The sequence below is a fragment of the Malus domestica genome, chromosome 06, assembly GCF_042453785.1.
Source record: "Malus domestica chromosome 06, GDT2T_hap1".
Lineage (NCBI taxonomy): Eukaryota > Viridiplantae > Streptophyta > Magnoliopsida > Rosales > Rosaceae > Malus > Malus domestica.
The window spans coordinates 1,634,897-1,649,352 of NC_091666.1; the positions used below are offsets into that span (position 1 = coordinate 1,634,897).

At 41.1% G+C, this 14,456-nt stretch overlaps 2 protein-coding genes and 1 pseudogene across 4 annotated transcripts; 2 read left to right on the plus strand and 1 right to left on the minus strand.

The window, feature by feature from the left end:
* The first annotated feature begins 1,272 nt into the window (after window positions 1–1,272).
* Window positions 1,273–3,321, plus strand: LOC103420144 (UDP-glycosyltransferase 73C6-like). The gene has a single exon (XM_070823923.1). It carries the CDS (start codon window positions 1,494–1,496, stop codon window positions 3,210–3,212), a length of 1,719 nt encoding a protein of 572 aa, XP_070680024.1. The 5' UTR covers window positions 1,273–1,493; the 3' UTR covers window positions 3,213–3,321.
* Window positions 3,322–5,181: 1,860 nt separating this feature from the next.
* Window positions 5,182–7,925, minus strand: LOC139197167 (elongation factor 1-delta-like; annotated as a pseudogene).
* A 2,552-nt stretch (window positions 7,926–10,477) lies between these two features.
* LOC139197168 (scopoletin glucosyltransferase-like) lies at window positions 10,478–12,899 on the plus strand. Of its 3 annotated transcripts, none has more exons than XM_070823925.1 (2): window positions 10,591–12,256; window positions 12,290–12,899. In XM_070823925.1, exons 1-2 carry the CDS (start codon window positions 11,011–11,013, stop codon window positions 12,760–12,762), a joined length of 1,719 nt encoding a protein of 572 aa, XP_070680026.1. In that variant the 5' UTR covers window positions 10,591–11,010; the 3' UTR covers window positions 12,763–12,899. The 3 variants fall into 3 exon arrangements, with proteins under 3 accessions (XP_070680025.1, XP_070680026.1, XP_070680027.1); XM_070823926.1 differs by having other exon boundaries at window positions 10,591–11,617; window positions 11,672–12,899; XM_070823924.1 differs by having other exon boundaries at window positions 10,478–12,899.
* The last annotated feature ends 1,557 nt before the right edge of the window (window positions 12,900–14,456 follow it).

Here is a 14,456-nt window from a genome sequence, read left to right on the forward strand (position 1 = left end):
AGGAAGAAGAAACTCACAGAAACTCAAAGGGGTGCAAATTGAATACCGAACAACCTTAAAGCCGTTTGTTGAACGGGATAGGCTTGGCTTCAACTAATTGTAGGAACTGGTTTGGATAGGCTTGGCTCGGCCTCATTTAAGGCCCACATTTTAAAATGGCTTACATAAGTCATGTTAGTGAATGCATAATGCTAATTAATCCAGATCTTAATTAATATTATGTTTGGTTCAAGCTAGGATTGATATTAAGATCCGTTCTCAAAGTCACCTAGTGACCAAGGATTCATGGTCACCAACCATTGGATTTAACATCAAAGGTTGAGATTAAAACATTAAAATCACATCCAATTATTTTTCACCTTGACATCACGTTACAAGGATAAGAGACCATTCATTCTTTAGACACCTAGTGACCAAAAGAACATTGTGTCAATCAAACCCCTGTAGAAATGCAGTGAACACAGCTTCAAGGTCATCAATGGTGACGGCGTGATATTCTATTGCCAGAAAATCACTTTTTGGTGAAAAAATCCAAATTTTGATACAATCAAGCTTAGTGACTCACGAACATCCTCCAACTGAAATTACTTCAAAACTCATCTATTTGATCATGTTTTGCTCCAGATGAAGTTGAAAGTCCTATATTAAAAATACAATTCAAAGTATCAAAATTCTTCAAAAAGAATAACCAAAATATACTAAGAATAAAATTAAATACATAATATAAAATCTACTCATCAGACGGCATAACTTCCTTGTTAAAACTTTGAATGATATACATTATGCTCCATGAAGTTTTATCTTCAAATACAATCTTCAATCACCAATGCTCCCTTACAAATACCTTACGGTCCTTACCTTACTAGTACGACTTAAAATAACTTGACACAATACAATAATACATCAAAGACATGTACAAGAAGGCAGAACATCCATCTCAATGATAGGCAACAAAAGCAGTAATCCTAATTAACATTACTTAACTATAATAGTTTTACCATACAGTCAGAAGACTATGAACCTTTTCACCTTACGGTCAACTCCATTTACAATACGCGTTCATGAAGAAAATTTACATTCATTCGTCATCGTTGTTACCGACCTAATCTCAGTGGTCGGTTGACTCGGTTTCTCTCCTTTAAAAACTTAATTAATAAGAGAATGACACCGTAAATAATATCTTTCATTCAAAAATATTTTTATTGAATACATACTTCTGAGATAAATTGCTGTAACCATACCATACTTTGTCTTTAATTTTAAAAATTTGATGTATTATGGTGTCGTATCTCGTGTCTCTGTCCATGCATCGTAGCGGTTAGCCTACTTCTCGTCTCTCTCCCTTTCAAAATCCAACACATTCCTTCGCAGCTAAGCTTTCATCTGATCGTTGACCGAAAAAAAAAAACGGAAGCTTTCTTCTGATTCTTTGTTAATTCTTCCCTATAAAATCCCCAACGATCTTACGAATTCAAAACACAAATATTCAAAAGATGGCGAATGAGATATGGATCGTTCCATTTTATGGGCAGGGACATCTCTTCCCGCTAGTGGAGCTCTGCAAACAAATAGCCTCCCGAGACTTCAAATCCGTTTTCGTTATTTCTTCCAACTTCTCCTCTTCCATCCCCTCTTCCCTCCGCCAGCACCCGCTTGTCCAAATCGCCGAAATCCCCGAATCGAGCCCATCGTCTGATCCATCAACGCCGCCTCAGCCAACTCCTCAGCCACTCCACCGCCACCACGATCAGGACAACCAGATAGCTAACGGTCTTGAGAAACTCCTTTCGACCCGATGCCAGAGTTCGGATTCTGCGCTGCCCGTATGTGCCGTGCTTGACGTCATGATGGGCTGGACTGCCGAAGTTTTTAAGAAATTTGAAATTCCAACCGTAGCTTTCTTCACCTCTGGTGCTTGCTCTGCCGCCATGGAGTATGCCATGTGGAAGGCTCGGCCCTTGGATATCAAATCCGACGAGACCCGTTTGCTCCCCGGGTTACCCGAGGAAATGGCTCTCACTCTATCTGATGTTAAACGACAGTCTCGCGGACCACCGCCACACGGTCATGGTGGCGGCCCACCAACAGGGCCAGGTACAGGTTTTCCTCCGCCACCCGGTCATGGTGGCGGCTCACAAACAGGGCCAGGAGCAGGTTTTCCTCCGCCACCGAGCCAAGGTGTAGGTGGTGGCTTTCCTCCATTTGGCCCAAATGCAGGTATGCCTCTGCCGGGCCAAGATGCAGTTGGTTTTCCTCCATTTGGATCGGGGCACGGTATGCCTCCACCCGACCCGCCTCTTAATGGACCTGGCCCGGGAAGAAGGGGCCATCCGCAGCCAGGAGGTAAACCCCCGTGGACAGAAGATGCTGACCGATCTATTGCGTTGATGATCAATACGTGTGATGATCTGGAGCGTCCATTCCTTAAGTACATTGCGGATCAAATTGGAAAAACGGTCTGGGGAGTTGGCCCGCTTTTGCCCGAACAATACTGGAAATCGGCCGGTTCAATTCTCCACGACCGCGAGTTCCGAAACAGCACCCGACGGTCAAACATCACCGAAGACGAGGTGGTCGAGTGGCTAGACTCGAAGTCGTCCGGATCAGTACTCTACGTGTCATTTGGCAGCACGGTAGCACCTACAGTGGAGGAGTACAAAGTACTGGCAGAGGCATTGATATCATCCACCCAGCCCTTCATATGGGTGGTCCAATCCGGTTCGGGCAGACCGCCCGGTCCCCAAGGGGCCGGTTCGGAAGGCGAAGAAGGATACTATCCACACGGAATGGAGGCTCGAGTGGGGAAAAGAGGTTTGATAATACATGGATGGGCCCCACAGCTGCTGATCCTGAGCCATCCATCAACGGGTGGATTTTTATCACACTGTGGATGGAATTCAACTGTGGAGGCAATCGGGCGTGGGGTCCCGATCCTAGCGTGGCCAATCAGAGGGGACCAACACCATGATGCCAATTTGGTGGCGAGCTTTCTGAAAGTAGGGTATCATATCCCTATTCCTGACGAGAAAATATTAATTAAGAAGGAAGATATAGTGAAGGGAATCGAGATGCTGATGAGTGACGAGGACATGAAACGACGAGCTTCGGAGCTGAGTGAGAAATTTGAGCACAGATTTCCAACGAGTTCGGTTGCTGCTTTGGATGCTTTTAGAGATTTTGTTGCCCAAAAGCCAAACGCAGCTTCTTTGTGATCAGTTTTTTCATGTTTGATTATTTGTTTGATTTTTCACTTTTCTTCAGTGTATCAATCTATAATGAATGTGTGTAACTTTACTACACATGTCACACTTTTTACTACAATTTGGAATGTTTTGTGTTTGTTTACATCATATATAATCGACCCTGAAATCACCGAGTATTTATTACATGTTGAAGCATTCCATTGAAGGAAGTGCATACACCGATCCCATTTCCTGTTGAATATTTAAAAAAATATATATATATATATATATAATAATAATAATATATTATATATATATATATTTGAGGATGTTTGATGGGAAGTTGGGTCATTGACCCAACAATTATATCTTTTCGAAAAGCATTGCAGCTTTTGCTAATAGAGATACCCAATGGTTGCTGAATGTTTTACCACATATGTGATTTTTGGGTAATTGGTGTTTTGTATCAGATATGTCCATTAGATATACTGTTGTAATGTGTTGTGTCCCATGGTGAAAAGACATACTCAAATTAAAGGATGTGTCTAACGGGTGCAATTCTCTCTATATATATGAGTAACATTAGTAGAAGAGAATTCATTAATTTCAGAAATTTGTTATCTATACAATTTCTTTGCTCTCTTGTCTCTCCATCACATTCATACAATTTCTTTCTAGTTATTTCTAAGGGAATATAATTCGATTTTGCTAATCGAATATTCCATACTTTGTTGTATCCTGGAAGTGACTTGCCAAGAACCCTTTAGCAAACTCATTCGAGTGGGGGCAAATAACACTTTAAGGAAACGATTCAAGTCGTACCTCAAAGTCATTATTCGGATTATTCTCTATTTTTCTATATTAACTCTAACATTTCCTACTTCACTCAACACCACATGCCCAATGAACTACCCTCAACACGCATGCGGCAACCATTTATAAGATCCTCAAGTAAAAATGGATTTGTATAAAATATAACGAAAATGGTAATACCACATTTTTCATAGCACGTTGTACCATCTTTCTAATAGATATGAGATCTGTATGTGTTGTTGGGCCCTACCTCTATTAGAGATGGTACATATAAAGAAATATCTTGAGATATCTTCACATGCAAGAAGAAGAATTGTCTTACAAAAAAAAACATATAAAGAAAGAAGAAAGTTGAACTAGTTGTGCCTTAATTCATTTCATGGTCTTTTTATTGTTGGAACATATTTTATTTGCCACCAAACAGTCTACGATTAAGAAATAAATACGCCAAACCGTCCAGGGCTCAGATTTTTATGAATTACTTGAAGTCTTCTTATTCATCATCATCTTTCCAAAGTTCTTATTTTAACAAGGCCCAAATTGAAAGATATGGGTAGTGGTGGTAACTAGACATCGCAAACTGGTTGTCATTGTCGTGTTCATGTTATTTTTGTGTTATACCTATGTTAATGGGCAACCCGATAAAGACTTCACTAGTTAACGGGTTGATCCTAAACTTTGGATTTTCCAGTCAAATTCATGGGTTGTGCAAGAAAATAATCATATCGCTCGGTCGGCAATATTGCGTTACAGATGGCGCTGTGACACAATATTGGCAATCTAATAACGGACCAAATTTCAATTTCCTAAATCTTCACTTATTACCATGAAACTGATTAAAGGCAGGTCCTGAGATTTAGAGATCGTGTACCATTTTTTAAAGTGAAACCTTTTCATGATCTAAGATGACCATGCTAAAGACAACATTTATCTTCAAATGGTCGATCAATGTCTACCAAATGATCAACAAAGGTGCCCCCTCCTATGTTTTTAATCTACCTGACTGTATTTCCAGCACACCAAAAAGTCTCCCCAAACTAGTGCGCATTGTCGGAGTAAAATAAAAGAGCATGGATGGGAAATGCCAAATGTTAGGCCAGACTTAAGGTTTTCTAGCAAAAACCAAACTCTTTCCACGGCGGTCCGGGGAATGAATAAAATTAGCCAAATAAGCAGATCAACATCTCTGGTTAGGTTGCCGCAATTGTGTTCTCTTACTGAATTTTTGGCAGTAATTCAATCCCAGCATATATTTATCGTCTCTCGCCATAGATCTGCAAGCTCCAATCATATTTTGTTGAAGGCGACGATATCACAGCTCTGCACATGCTCATTTATTGGTTCAGCAGTAAGATGTTCCTCAATAAGAGTGTCGACAGAGACCAGGTCGTCAACAATTGTAAGCATTATTTGCAACTTCTTTACCCGTACCCAACATCTACAAGTTTGGATGCTCCCCAGTGCAACCCTTCCGTGTCCACACTTCTTACAGCCTCCTCAAGCAGTTTCATGTCAGTTTCTGTTAGACGAAGTCAACCGTTGGTGGTAACCAACGCTTCTTGAAGAGTCGTGCTGTGCTTAGGAGTCTTATCTCCTTGTTTATAGGACTTCATTTTGAATTATTCTTCCAACTGAAACTGGTTGTAATCTTTGTAGATTCAGTTTGTATCTTTTGAATTTTGAACTTCCGTGTAAGTAGGGTTAATTCAAACCCTGATTGTAATCTGTAAGTGGTTATAAATACATGCATCCCACGCATTCAAGGGGTATGCAACTGAAGTGAAATCTCTGTGTTCTTAAGTTTTACATGGTATTGAGCCTTACTGTCTAACGACAACGATCCTTATTTTTTTTTCCTCGCTTCCAATGGCTGAAAACAATAGTGCTTCTTCTCAACCATTCAATCCTGTTTCCCCAAACAATCCCACCCATCCCTTTTTCTCCATGACTACTGTTGTAAACATTAAGCTAGACAGGACCAACTACCCACTGTGGTTGGCCCAAATCCTTCCTATTCTCAAGAGTCGAGATTTAATTGGGTATGTTGATGGCACTTTGGTGTGTCCCCCGAAGCACATACCTGGTGTGGCAACTGTTAATCCTGCCTATACCTCTTAGATGCAGCAGGATCAAATGATCCTAAGTTGGATCAATGGCTCACTTACTGCATCGGTTTTGTCTGTTGTGGCCAGCAAGCGAAGTGCTAGAGCAACCTGGGAAGCGCTCGAGCAGCGGTATGCTTATTCTTCACAAAATAGGATTTTATTTTTTAGGAATGAATTGCTGCAGACAAAGAAGGGTGATATTTCGGTAGCCGATTTGGATCGCATGAATGCGATTGCTGACAACCTTGCCCTAGCTAGGCAACCTGTGAGTGACGATGAATTAGTACAGATTGTGCTGAACAATCTTGGATCTGTTTTCGAGATGACAGTCAGTGCTGCTCAAGCTCGTGATACACTTATCACGTATCCAACTCTTAAGGCGCTATTATTGACCACTGAAAGAAGAATGCTGGAGCATGCTGCTCCTGTGGTGAAACAAAGCAGGTCCAAGATTGTTCAACACAATCTGTACCAATTCATCATCACTCACAGGTTGCCCAGCTAGGGCAAGGTTGTTAGCAATCGCATTCATGCGATCCAAATAGTCGGCTACCGAAAGATCACACTTCTTTGTCTGAAGCAATTCATTCCTAAAAAATAAAATCCTATTTTTTGAAGAAGAAGCATACCACTACTCAAGCGCTTCCCAGGTTGCTCTAGCACTTCGCTTGCTGGCCACAACAGACAAAACCGATGCAGTAAGTGAGCCATTGATCCAACTTAGGATCATTTGATCCTGCTGCATCTAGGAGGTATAGGCAGGATTAACAGTTGCCACACCAGGTATGTGCTTCGGGGGACACACCAAAGTGCCATCAACATACCCAATTAAATCTCCACTCTTGAGAATAGGAAGGATTTGGGCCAACCACAGTGGGTAGTTAGTCCTGTTTAGCTTAATGTTTACCACAGTAGTCATGGAGAAAAAGGGATGGGTGGGATTGTTTGGGGAAACGGGATTGAATGGTTGAGAAGAAGCACCATTGTTTTCAGCCATTGGAAGCGAGGAAAAAAAATAAGGATTGTTGTCGTTAGACAATAAGGCTCAATACCATGTAAAACTTAAGAACACAGAGATTTCACTTCAGTTGCATACCCCTTGAATGCGTGGGATGCATGTATTTATAACCACTTACAGATTACAATCAGGGTTTGAATTGACCCTACTTACACGGAAGTTCAAAATTCAAAAGATACAAACTGAATCTGCAAAGATTACAACCAGTTTCAGTTAGAAGAATAATTCAAAAGGAAGTCCTATAAACAAGGAGATAAGACTCCTAAGCACAGCACGACTCTTCAAGAAGCGTTGGTTACCACCAACGGTTGACTTCGTCTAACCATCATCCCTTGGCATCACGTCCAACAAAACCGATGACTTGCCAGACTGTTTCTTCTCTGTACATGCCTTGACGAAAGCCGCCACACGTTCTTCAGCAGCCTTCTTCTCCTCTTTGGTCACTTCGCCAAAGAGATCAACATCGACGAACTCTTCGCCAAAGATATCAACATCGTCATCATCGTCAACTGAGGCCTTGTTTCAGCTACAGAAGGAGTACAAGTAGAAACTGCGTCCCTGGTCTCGATAATGACACCAGATACTTCTCCAAAAACAGCAGAAAAAAGAGCAGCGATGTGGTTGTACCACCTAGACACATTCACAAATTCCGAAGATGGTGGCTTAGAAAGAGCTGCATGCACAGTGAGATCATCCTTGGAAGCCTGAGAGCCAGTGATGTAACTGTGATCAAGCAAGTAGTCATCCAGTTTTTTCAGGCCAGCAGCCGAGTTGAGACCAAAGAATGTGACTGCCATTGCTCGGTTTTGGTTGCTTTTTCCTCAATAGCAAAAGAGCTGCACAGAGAGAGAGAGAGAGCGAGAGAGAGAGAGAATTAAATGTCCTCTCACAGGCCTTGATAAAACTCGAGAGAGTATGTTGTGGTGTGTTCTGGCATATGTGCAGGGTATCTGTTTATATAGAGGTTTGCACACCCTCCTCAAAGGATTCCTAGCTAGACCCTAATTCAATATCCTTTAATAATATTTTTTTTTTTTTGGTTAATATCCTTTAATAATTAGGAATTCCTAAACCCATATGCACCAGGGTAAGCCTTTTTTTGGACTTTTAACGTAGCTGAAAATCCACGTCGAGTATGGGACAACAAAGAAAACGTTGGAATATTTCCAACAAGAGCCTGTTTCGGTGAAGCGTGAAATAATAATAAAATCCCTCGTCGACACTTTTGCGAGAGGGAACTCTTCGCTGCTTAAGATTATCTGCAGTGATCTGCAAAAGGATCACTAGCAAATATTCCAATTTGTTTCCTTTTGTGTTTTCACGCATTCACCCTTCAAATATAAATCACTTGCTCATTTACTCAACCTTGATGTGCAGCGTGAGTACATATTTATCCCCGCCAAGTATCGGGGATTTCCTATAGTTTTGATAGATCAATGTCCTCATATTATTTCCCGTCACAAGCCATGAATGCATTACATAAATCAAACTGGAGGTTCAAGTAAGTGGTAGAGCATTTGTGACAGGAATCAAATCCATGAAGCATATAACTTGTAACCATTAATTAGTGACCTTATCGCTGCACTTTCCGAGACCCCTAATTCCATTTAAGGAGACTGTATACTACATTCACAATTTTAAGGGACACCACGGAGGGACCCTTTTCAGGTTTGCTAGTTACTGATACCGAATTTGTTTCAGTGATGTACAAACTAAGAAATAGTTGTTTGCTATATATAGTTCCTCATTTTCAATATCTCTGCGATATGAGTCCATTCTTTACCTCTTTTTTCTTTGTTATTTATGTTGTGCGACATTTGGGAGCTACACAGGTCCATGGGAAGTCTTCCAAAAAGTAAGGAACTATGCCATCGCTCAAGGAAGTTGCTTTAGATAGTCTTCCATCGGCTTGAGCGTACCGGAATATACCATTGTAAGACTCCAGTTAATTCATTCATTACATGTATCATGTATGTAGCCTTTTGGAGTACAGAAACTTAATCTTCAGTCACTACGAGAAATCTATATAACAGTGCTAAAATTGAATTGGCTAATAGAACAATTGCTTGTCAAAAGTGTCATAAATGTTGTACATCTGTAGAATGCATTACTAACAAGATATGCAGGAGGTTGTCTAGTAGTTTAAGGAAGAAGAAACTCACAGAAACTCAAAGGGGTGCAAATTGAATACCAAACAACCTTAAAGCCGTTTGTTGCACGGGATAGGCTTGGCTTCGACTAATTGTAGGGACTGGTTTGGATAGGTTTGGCTCGGTCTCATTTAAGGTCCACATTTTAAAATGGCTTAAATAAGTCATGTTAGTGAATGTATAATGCTAATTAATCCAGTTCTTAAATAATCTTATGTTTGGTTCAGACTGAGATTGATATTAAGATCGGTTCTCAAAGTCACCTAGTGACCAAGGATTCATGGTCACCAACCATTAGATTTAACATCAAAGGTTGAGATTAAAACATTAAAATCACATCCATTTATTTTTCACCTTGACATCACGTTACAAGGATAAGAGACATTCTTTAGATACCTAATGACCAAAAGAACATTGTGTCAATAAAACCCCTACTACCCAAACTCAGAAAAGCTTGTTCAGAATGAGTTTGTGCTGGAGGCTGACTTAGGGTTTCAAAAAATGCATCAAAACAAATTTAGAAACTTTGCTCGAGGCTGCAGAACACAAGATAAAATTAGCATTCTGGCTGATGACGGCATAACTTCCTTGTTAAAACCTTGAATGATATACATAACGCTCCATGAAGTTTTATCTTCAAATACAATCTTCAATCACCAATGCTCCCATACAAGTACCATACCTTACGAGTACGACTTAAAATGCTTTCGAACTCGATACAATACAATAATACATCAAAGACGTGTACAAAACGGTAGAACATCCATCTCAATTATGCAACAAAAGCAGTAATCCTAATTAACATGACTTAACTATAATAGTTTTACCATACAGTCAGAAGACTAGGAACCTTTCCATCTAACGGTCAACGCCCTTTACAATACGTGTTCATGAAGAAAATTTACGTTCATTCGTCATCGTTGTTACCGACCTAATCACAGAGGTCGGTTGACTCGGTTTCGCTCCTTTAGAAACTTAATTAATAAGAGAATGACACCGTCACAAAAAAAATATGACTCTTGATTTCCAGGTGTCAAAGTTTCAGAGCATTACATCACCTTGTCGACCAAAACTTGCATGCTTTACAAGTTTCATTCTTAACTGTTTAAACAAACCTAACAGTCAAACCCTACTCCCTACTATGCACGGATACGGCAGTTCTGTCACGTATTGCGTATCAAATACATGAATAGATACAGTACGTTTTAATACGGTCAGTTACGTATTGAATATGCAACTAGATTGACAATACGGCATTTAAAAGATGAATACAAGTATTTGACAGTTTAAATACGGGAATCCGATGGTTTGCGGATATCCCCGTCATGGCCTTTGACTGGATCTGGTGGAAGAAGGCTGATAGGTACAAGGCAGCTAGGGCTACGGTCTTGTTTCTGAGCAAGTCATCACTGCTAAATATGAGATCTTAGATTCGATTCTCACCAAAAACGAATATCAATCATATTATTATGGCTAATTTTGAGATTTATCCCACATTTTTAGTGTAATTTAATTTTAAAAATTTAATGTATTCTGGTGTCGTATCTCGTGTCTCTGTCCATGCATCGTAGCGATTAGCCTACTTCTCGTCTCTCTCCCTTTCAAAATCCAAACCATTCCTTCGCAGCTAAGCTTTCATCTGATCGTTGACCGAAAAAAAAAACTTTCTTCTGATTCTTTGTTAATTCTTCCCTATAAAATCCCCAACGATCTCACGACTTCAAAACACAAATATTGAAAAGATGGCGAATGAGATATGGATCGTTCCTTTTTTTGGGCAGGGACATCTCTTCCCGCTAATGGAGCTCTGCAAGCAAATAGCCTCCCGAGACTTCAAATCCGTTTTCGTTATTTCTTCCAACTTCTCCTCCTCCGTCCCCTCTTCCCTCCGCCAACACCCTCTTGTCCAAATCGCCGAAATCCCTGAATCAATCCCATCCTCTGATCCTTCAACGCCGCCTCAGCCAACTCCTCCGCCGCTCCACCGCCACCACGATCAGCACAACCAGATGGCTATCGGTCTTGAGAAACTCCTCTCGACCCGATGCCAGGGTTCGGATTCTGCGCCGCCCGTATGTGCCGTGCTTGACGTCATGATGGGCTGGACTGCCGAAGTTTTTAAGAAATTTGAAATTCCAACCGTAGCTTTCTTCACCTCTGGTGCTTGCTCTGCCGCCATGGAGTATGCCATGTGGAAGGCTCAGCCCTTGGATATCAAATCCGACGAGACCCGTTTGCTCGACGGGTTACCCGAGGAAATGGCTCTCACTCTATCTGATGTTAAACGACAGTCTCGCGGACCACCGCCACACGGTCATGGTGGCGGCCCACCAACAGGGCCAGGTGCAGGTTTTCCTCCGCCACCCGGTCATGGTGGCGGCTCAATAACAGGGCCAGCTGCAGGTTTTCCTCCGCAACCGAGCCAAGGTGTAGGTGGCTTTCCTCCATTTGGCCCAAATGCAGGTATGCCTCTGCCGGGCCAAGATGCAGTTGGTTTTCCTCCATTTGGACCGGGGCACGGTATGCCTCCACCCGACCCGCCTCTTAATGGACCTGGCCCGGGAAGAAGGGGCCCTCCGCAACCAGGAGGTAAACCACCGTGGACAGAAGATGCTGACCGATCTATTGCGTTGATGATCAATACGTGTGATGATCTGGAGCGTCCATTCCTTAAGTACATTGCGGATCAAATTGGAAAACCAGTCTGGGGAGTTGGCCCGCTTTTGCCCGAACAATACTGGAAATCGGCCGGTTCAATTCTCCACGACCGCGAGTTCCGAACCAGCACCCGACGGTCAAACATAACCGAAGACGAGGTGGTCGAGTGGCTAGACTCGAAGCCGTCCGGATCAGTACTCTACGTGTCATTCGGCAGCGAGGTGGGACCTACGGTGGAGGAGTACAAAGTATTGGCTGAGGCATTGGAATCATCCACCCAGCCTTTCATATGGGTGGTCCAATCCGGTTCGGGTAGACCGCCGGGTCCTCCGCGGGGCGGTTCAGACAGACCGCAAGGTCTCTCGCGGGCCAGTTCGGAAGGTGAAGAAGGATACTATCCACACGGAATGGAGGCTCGAGTGGGGAAAAGAGGTTTGATAATACACGGATGGGCCCCACAGCTGCTCATCCTAAGCCATCCATCAACGGGTGGATTTTTATCACATTGTGGATGGAATTCAACAGTGGAGGCAATCGGACGTGGGGTCCCGATCCTAGCGTGGCCAATCAGAGGGGATCAACACCACGATGCCAAATTGGTGGCGAACTTTCTGAAAGTAGGGTATCATATCCCTATTCCTCCTGATGAGAAAATATTAATTAAGAAGGAAGATATAGTGAAGGGAATCGAGATGCTGATAAGTGACGAAGACATGAAACGACGAGCTTTGGAGCTGAGTGAGAAATTTGAGCATGGATTTCCAACAAGTTCGGTTGCTGCTTTGGATGCTTTTAGAGATTTTGTTGCCCAAAAGCCAAAAGCAGCTTCTTCGTGATCAGCTTTTTCTTGTTTGATAGTTTGTTTGATTTTTCACTTTTCTTCAATGTATCAATGTATAATGATGTGTGTAATTTTACTACACATGTCACACTTCTTACTACAATTTGGAATGTTATGTGTGTGTTTATATCAGATATGATCAACCTTGAAATCACCGAGTATTTATTACATGTTGAAGCATTCCATTGAAGGAAGTGGATACACCAATCCCATTTCCTACTTCACTCAACACCACATGCCCAGTGAACTACCCTCAACACGCATGCGACAACTATCTATAAGATCCTCATGTAAAAAGGGATTTGTATAAAATAAAACAAAATTGGTAATACCACATTTTTCATAGCACGTTGTACCATCTTTCTAATAGAGATGAGATCTGCATGTGTTAGCGGGCTCTATCTCTGTTAGAGATAGTACATATAAAGAAATATCTTCACATGCAAGAAGAAGAAATGTCTTATAAAAAACATTTAAAGAAAGAAGAAAATTTGAACTAGTTGTGCCTTAATTCATTTCATGGTCTTTTTATTGTTGGAACGTATTTTATTTGGCACCAAACACTCTACAATTAAGCAATAAATAAACCAAACTGTCCAGGACACATATTTTTATGAATTACTTGAAGTCTTCTTATTCATCATCTTTCCAAAGTTCTTATTTTAACAAGGCCCAAATATGAAAGATAAGGGTAGTGGTGGTGACTAGACACCGCAAACTGGTCGTGATTGTCATGTTCATGTTATTTTCGTGTTATACCGGTATTTTAACAGGCAACCTGATAAAGATTTCACTAGTTAACGGGTTGATCTTAAACTTTGGATTTACCAGTCAAATTCACAGATCGTGCAAAAAAATAATCATATCACTCAGTCGGCAATATTGCTTTACAAATGGCGCTGTGACACAATATTGACAATCTAATAACGGACCAAATTCCAATTTCCTAACACTATGTTTGGATGAAGAAATTTAAGATTACTAAGGAATTTTAAAATGACGGAAACTAAAATAAAGGGATTTTATTTTCTAGAATTTGTGAATTTTGTTGTTTGGTTAACTTAAAAGAACAATGAAATTGAAAACGGAATTTGTTAATTTTAAACTCCCAATCATAGAAATTAGGAAATGACACCTATTTACATGGAATTTAAGCTTGGAAATTAGAGGTCCCAAATTCCAAGTTTTTTTTCCATGCGAAAATTCTAAATTTCTATGTTATTAATCCAAACAAGGGAATTGGTGCATATCAATTTATAAATTCTGACTTTTATCCGAATTCCAAGTTTATTTTCCTCATCCAAACATAGTGTAAATCTTCATTTACTACCATGAAACTGATGAAGGGCAGGTCCTGAGATTTAGAGATCATGTGCCATTTTTTAAAGTGAAACCTTTTCATGATCTAAGATAACCATGCTAAAGACAACATTTACCTTAAAATGGTCGATCAGTGTCTTAACACTTACGGTACCTGACTATGTTCCTGACACACTAAAAAGTCTCCCCAAACTGGTGTTCATGGTTGGAGTAAAATAAAAGAGCATGGATGAGAAATGCCAAATGTTAGGCCAGACTTAAGATTTTCTAGCAAAAACCAAACTCTTTCAACGGCGGTCCGGGGAATGAGTAAAATTTGCCAAATAAGCAGATCGTCTCTGGTTAGGTTGCCCCAATTGTGTTCTCTTA

Bases quoted from the DNA above. Each gene is read 5' to 3' on its own strand.
- LOC103420144 (XM_070823923.1), top strand. From the start codon at position 1,494: ATGGCGAATGAGATATGGATCGTTCCATTTTATGGGCAGGGACATCTC.
- LOC139197168 (XM_070823924.1), top strand. From the start codon at position 11,011: ATGGCGAATGAGATATGGATCGTTCCTTTTTTTGGGCAGGGACATCTC.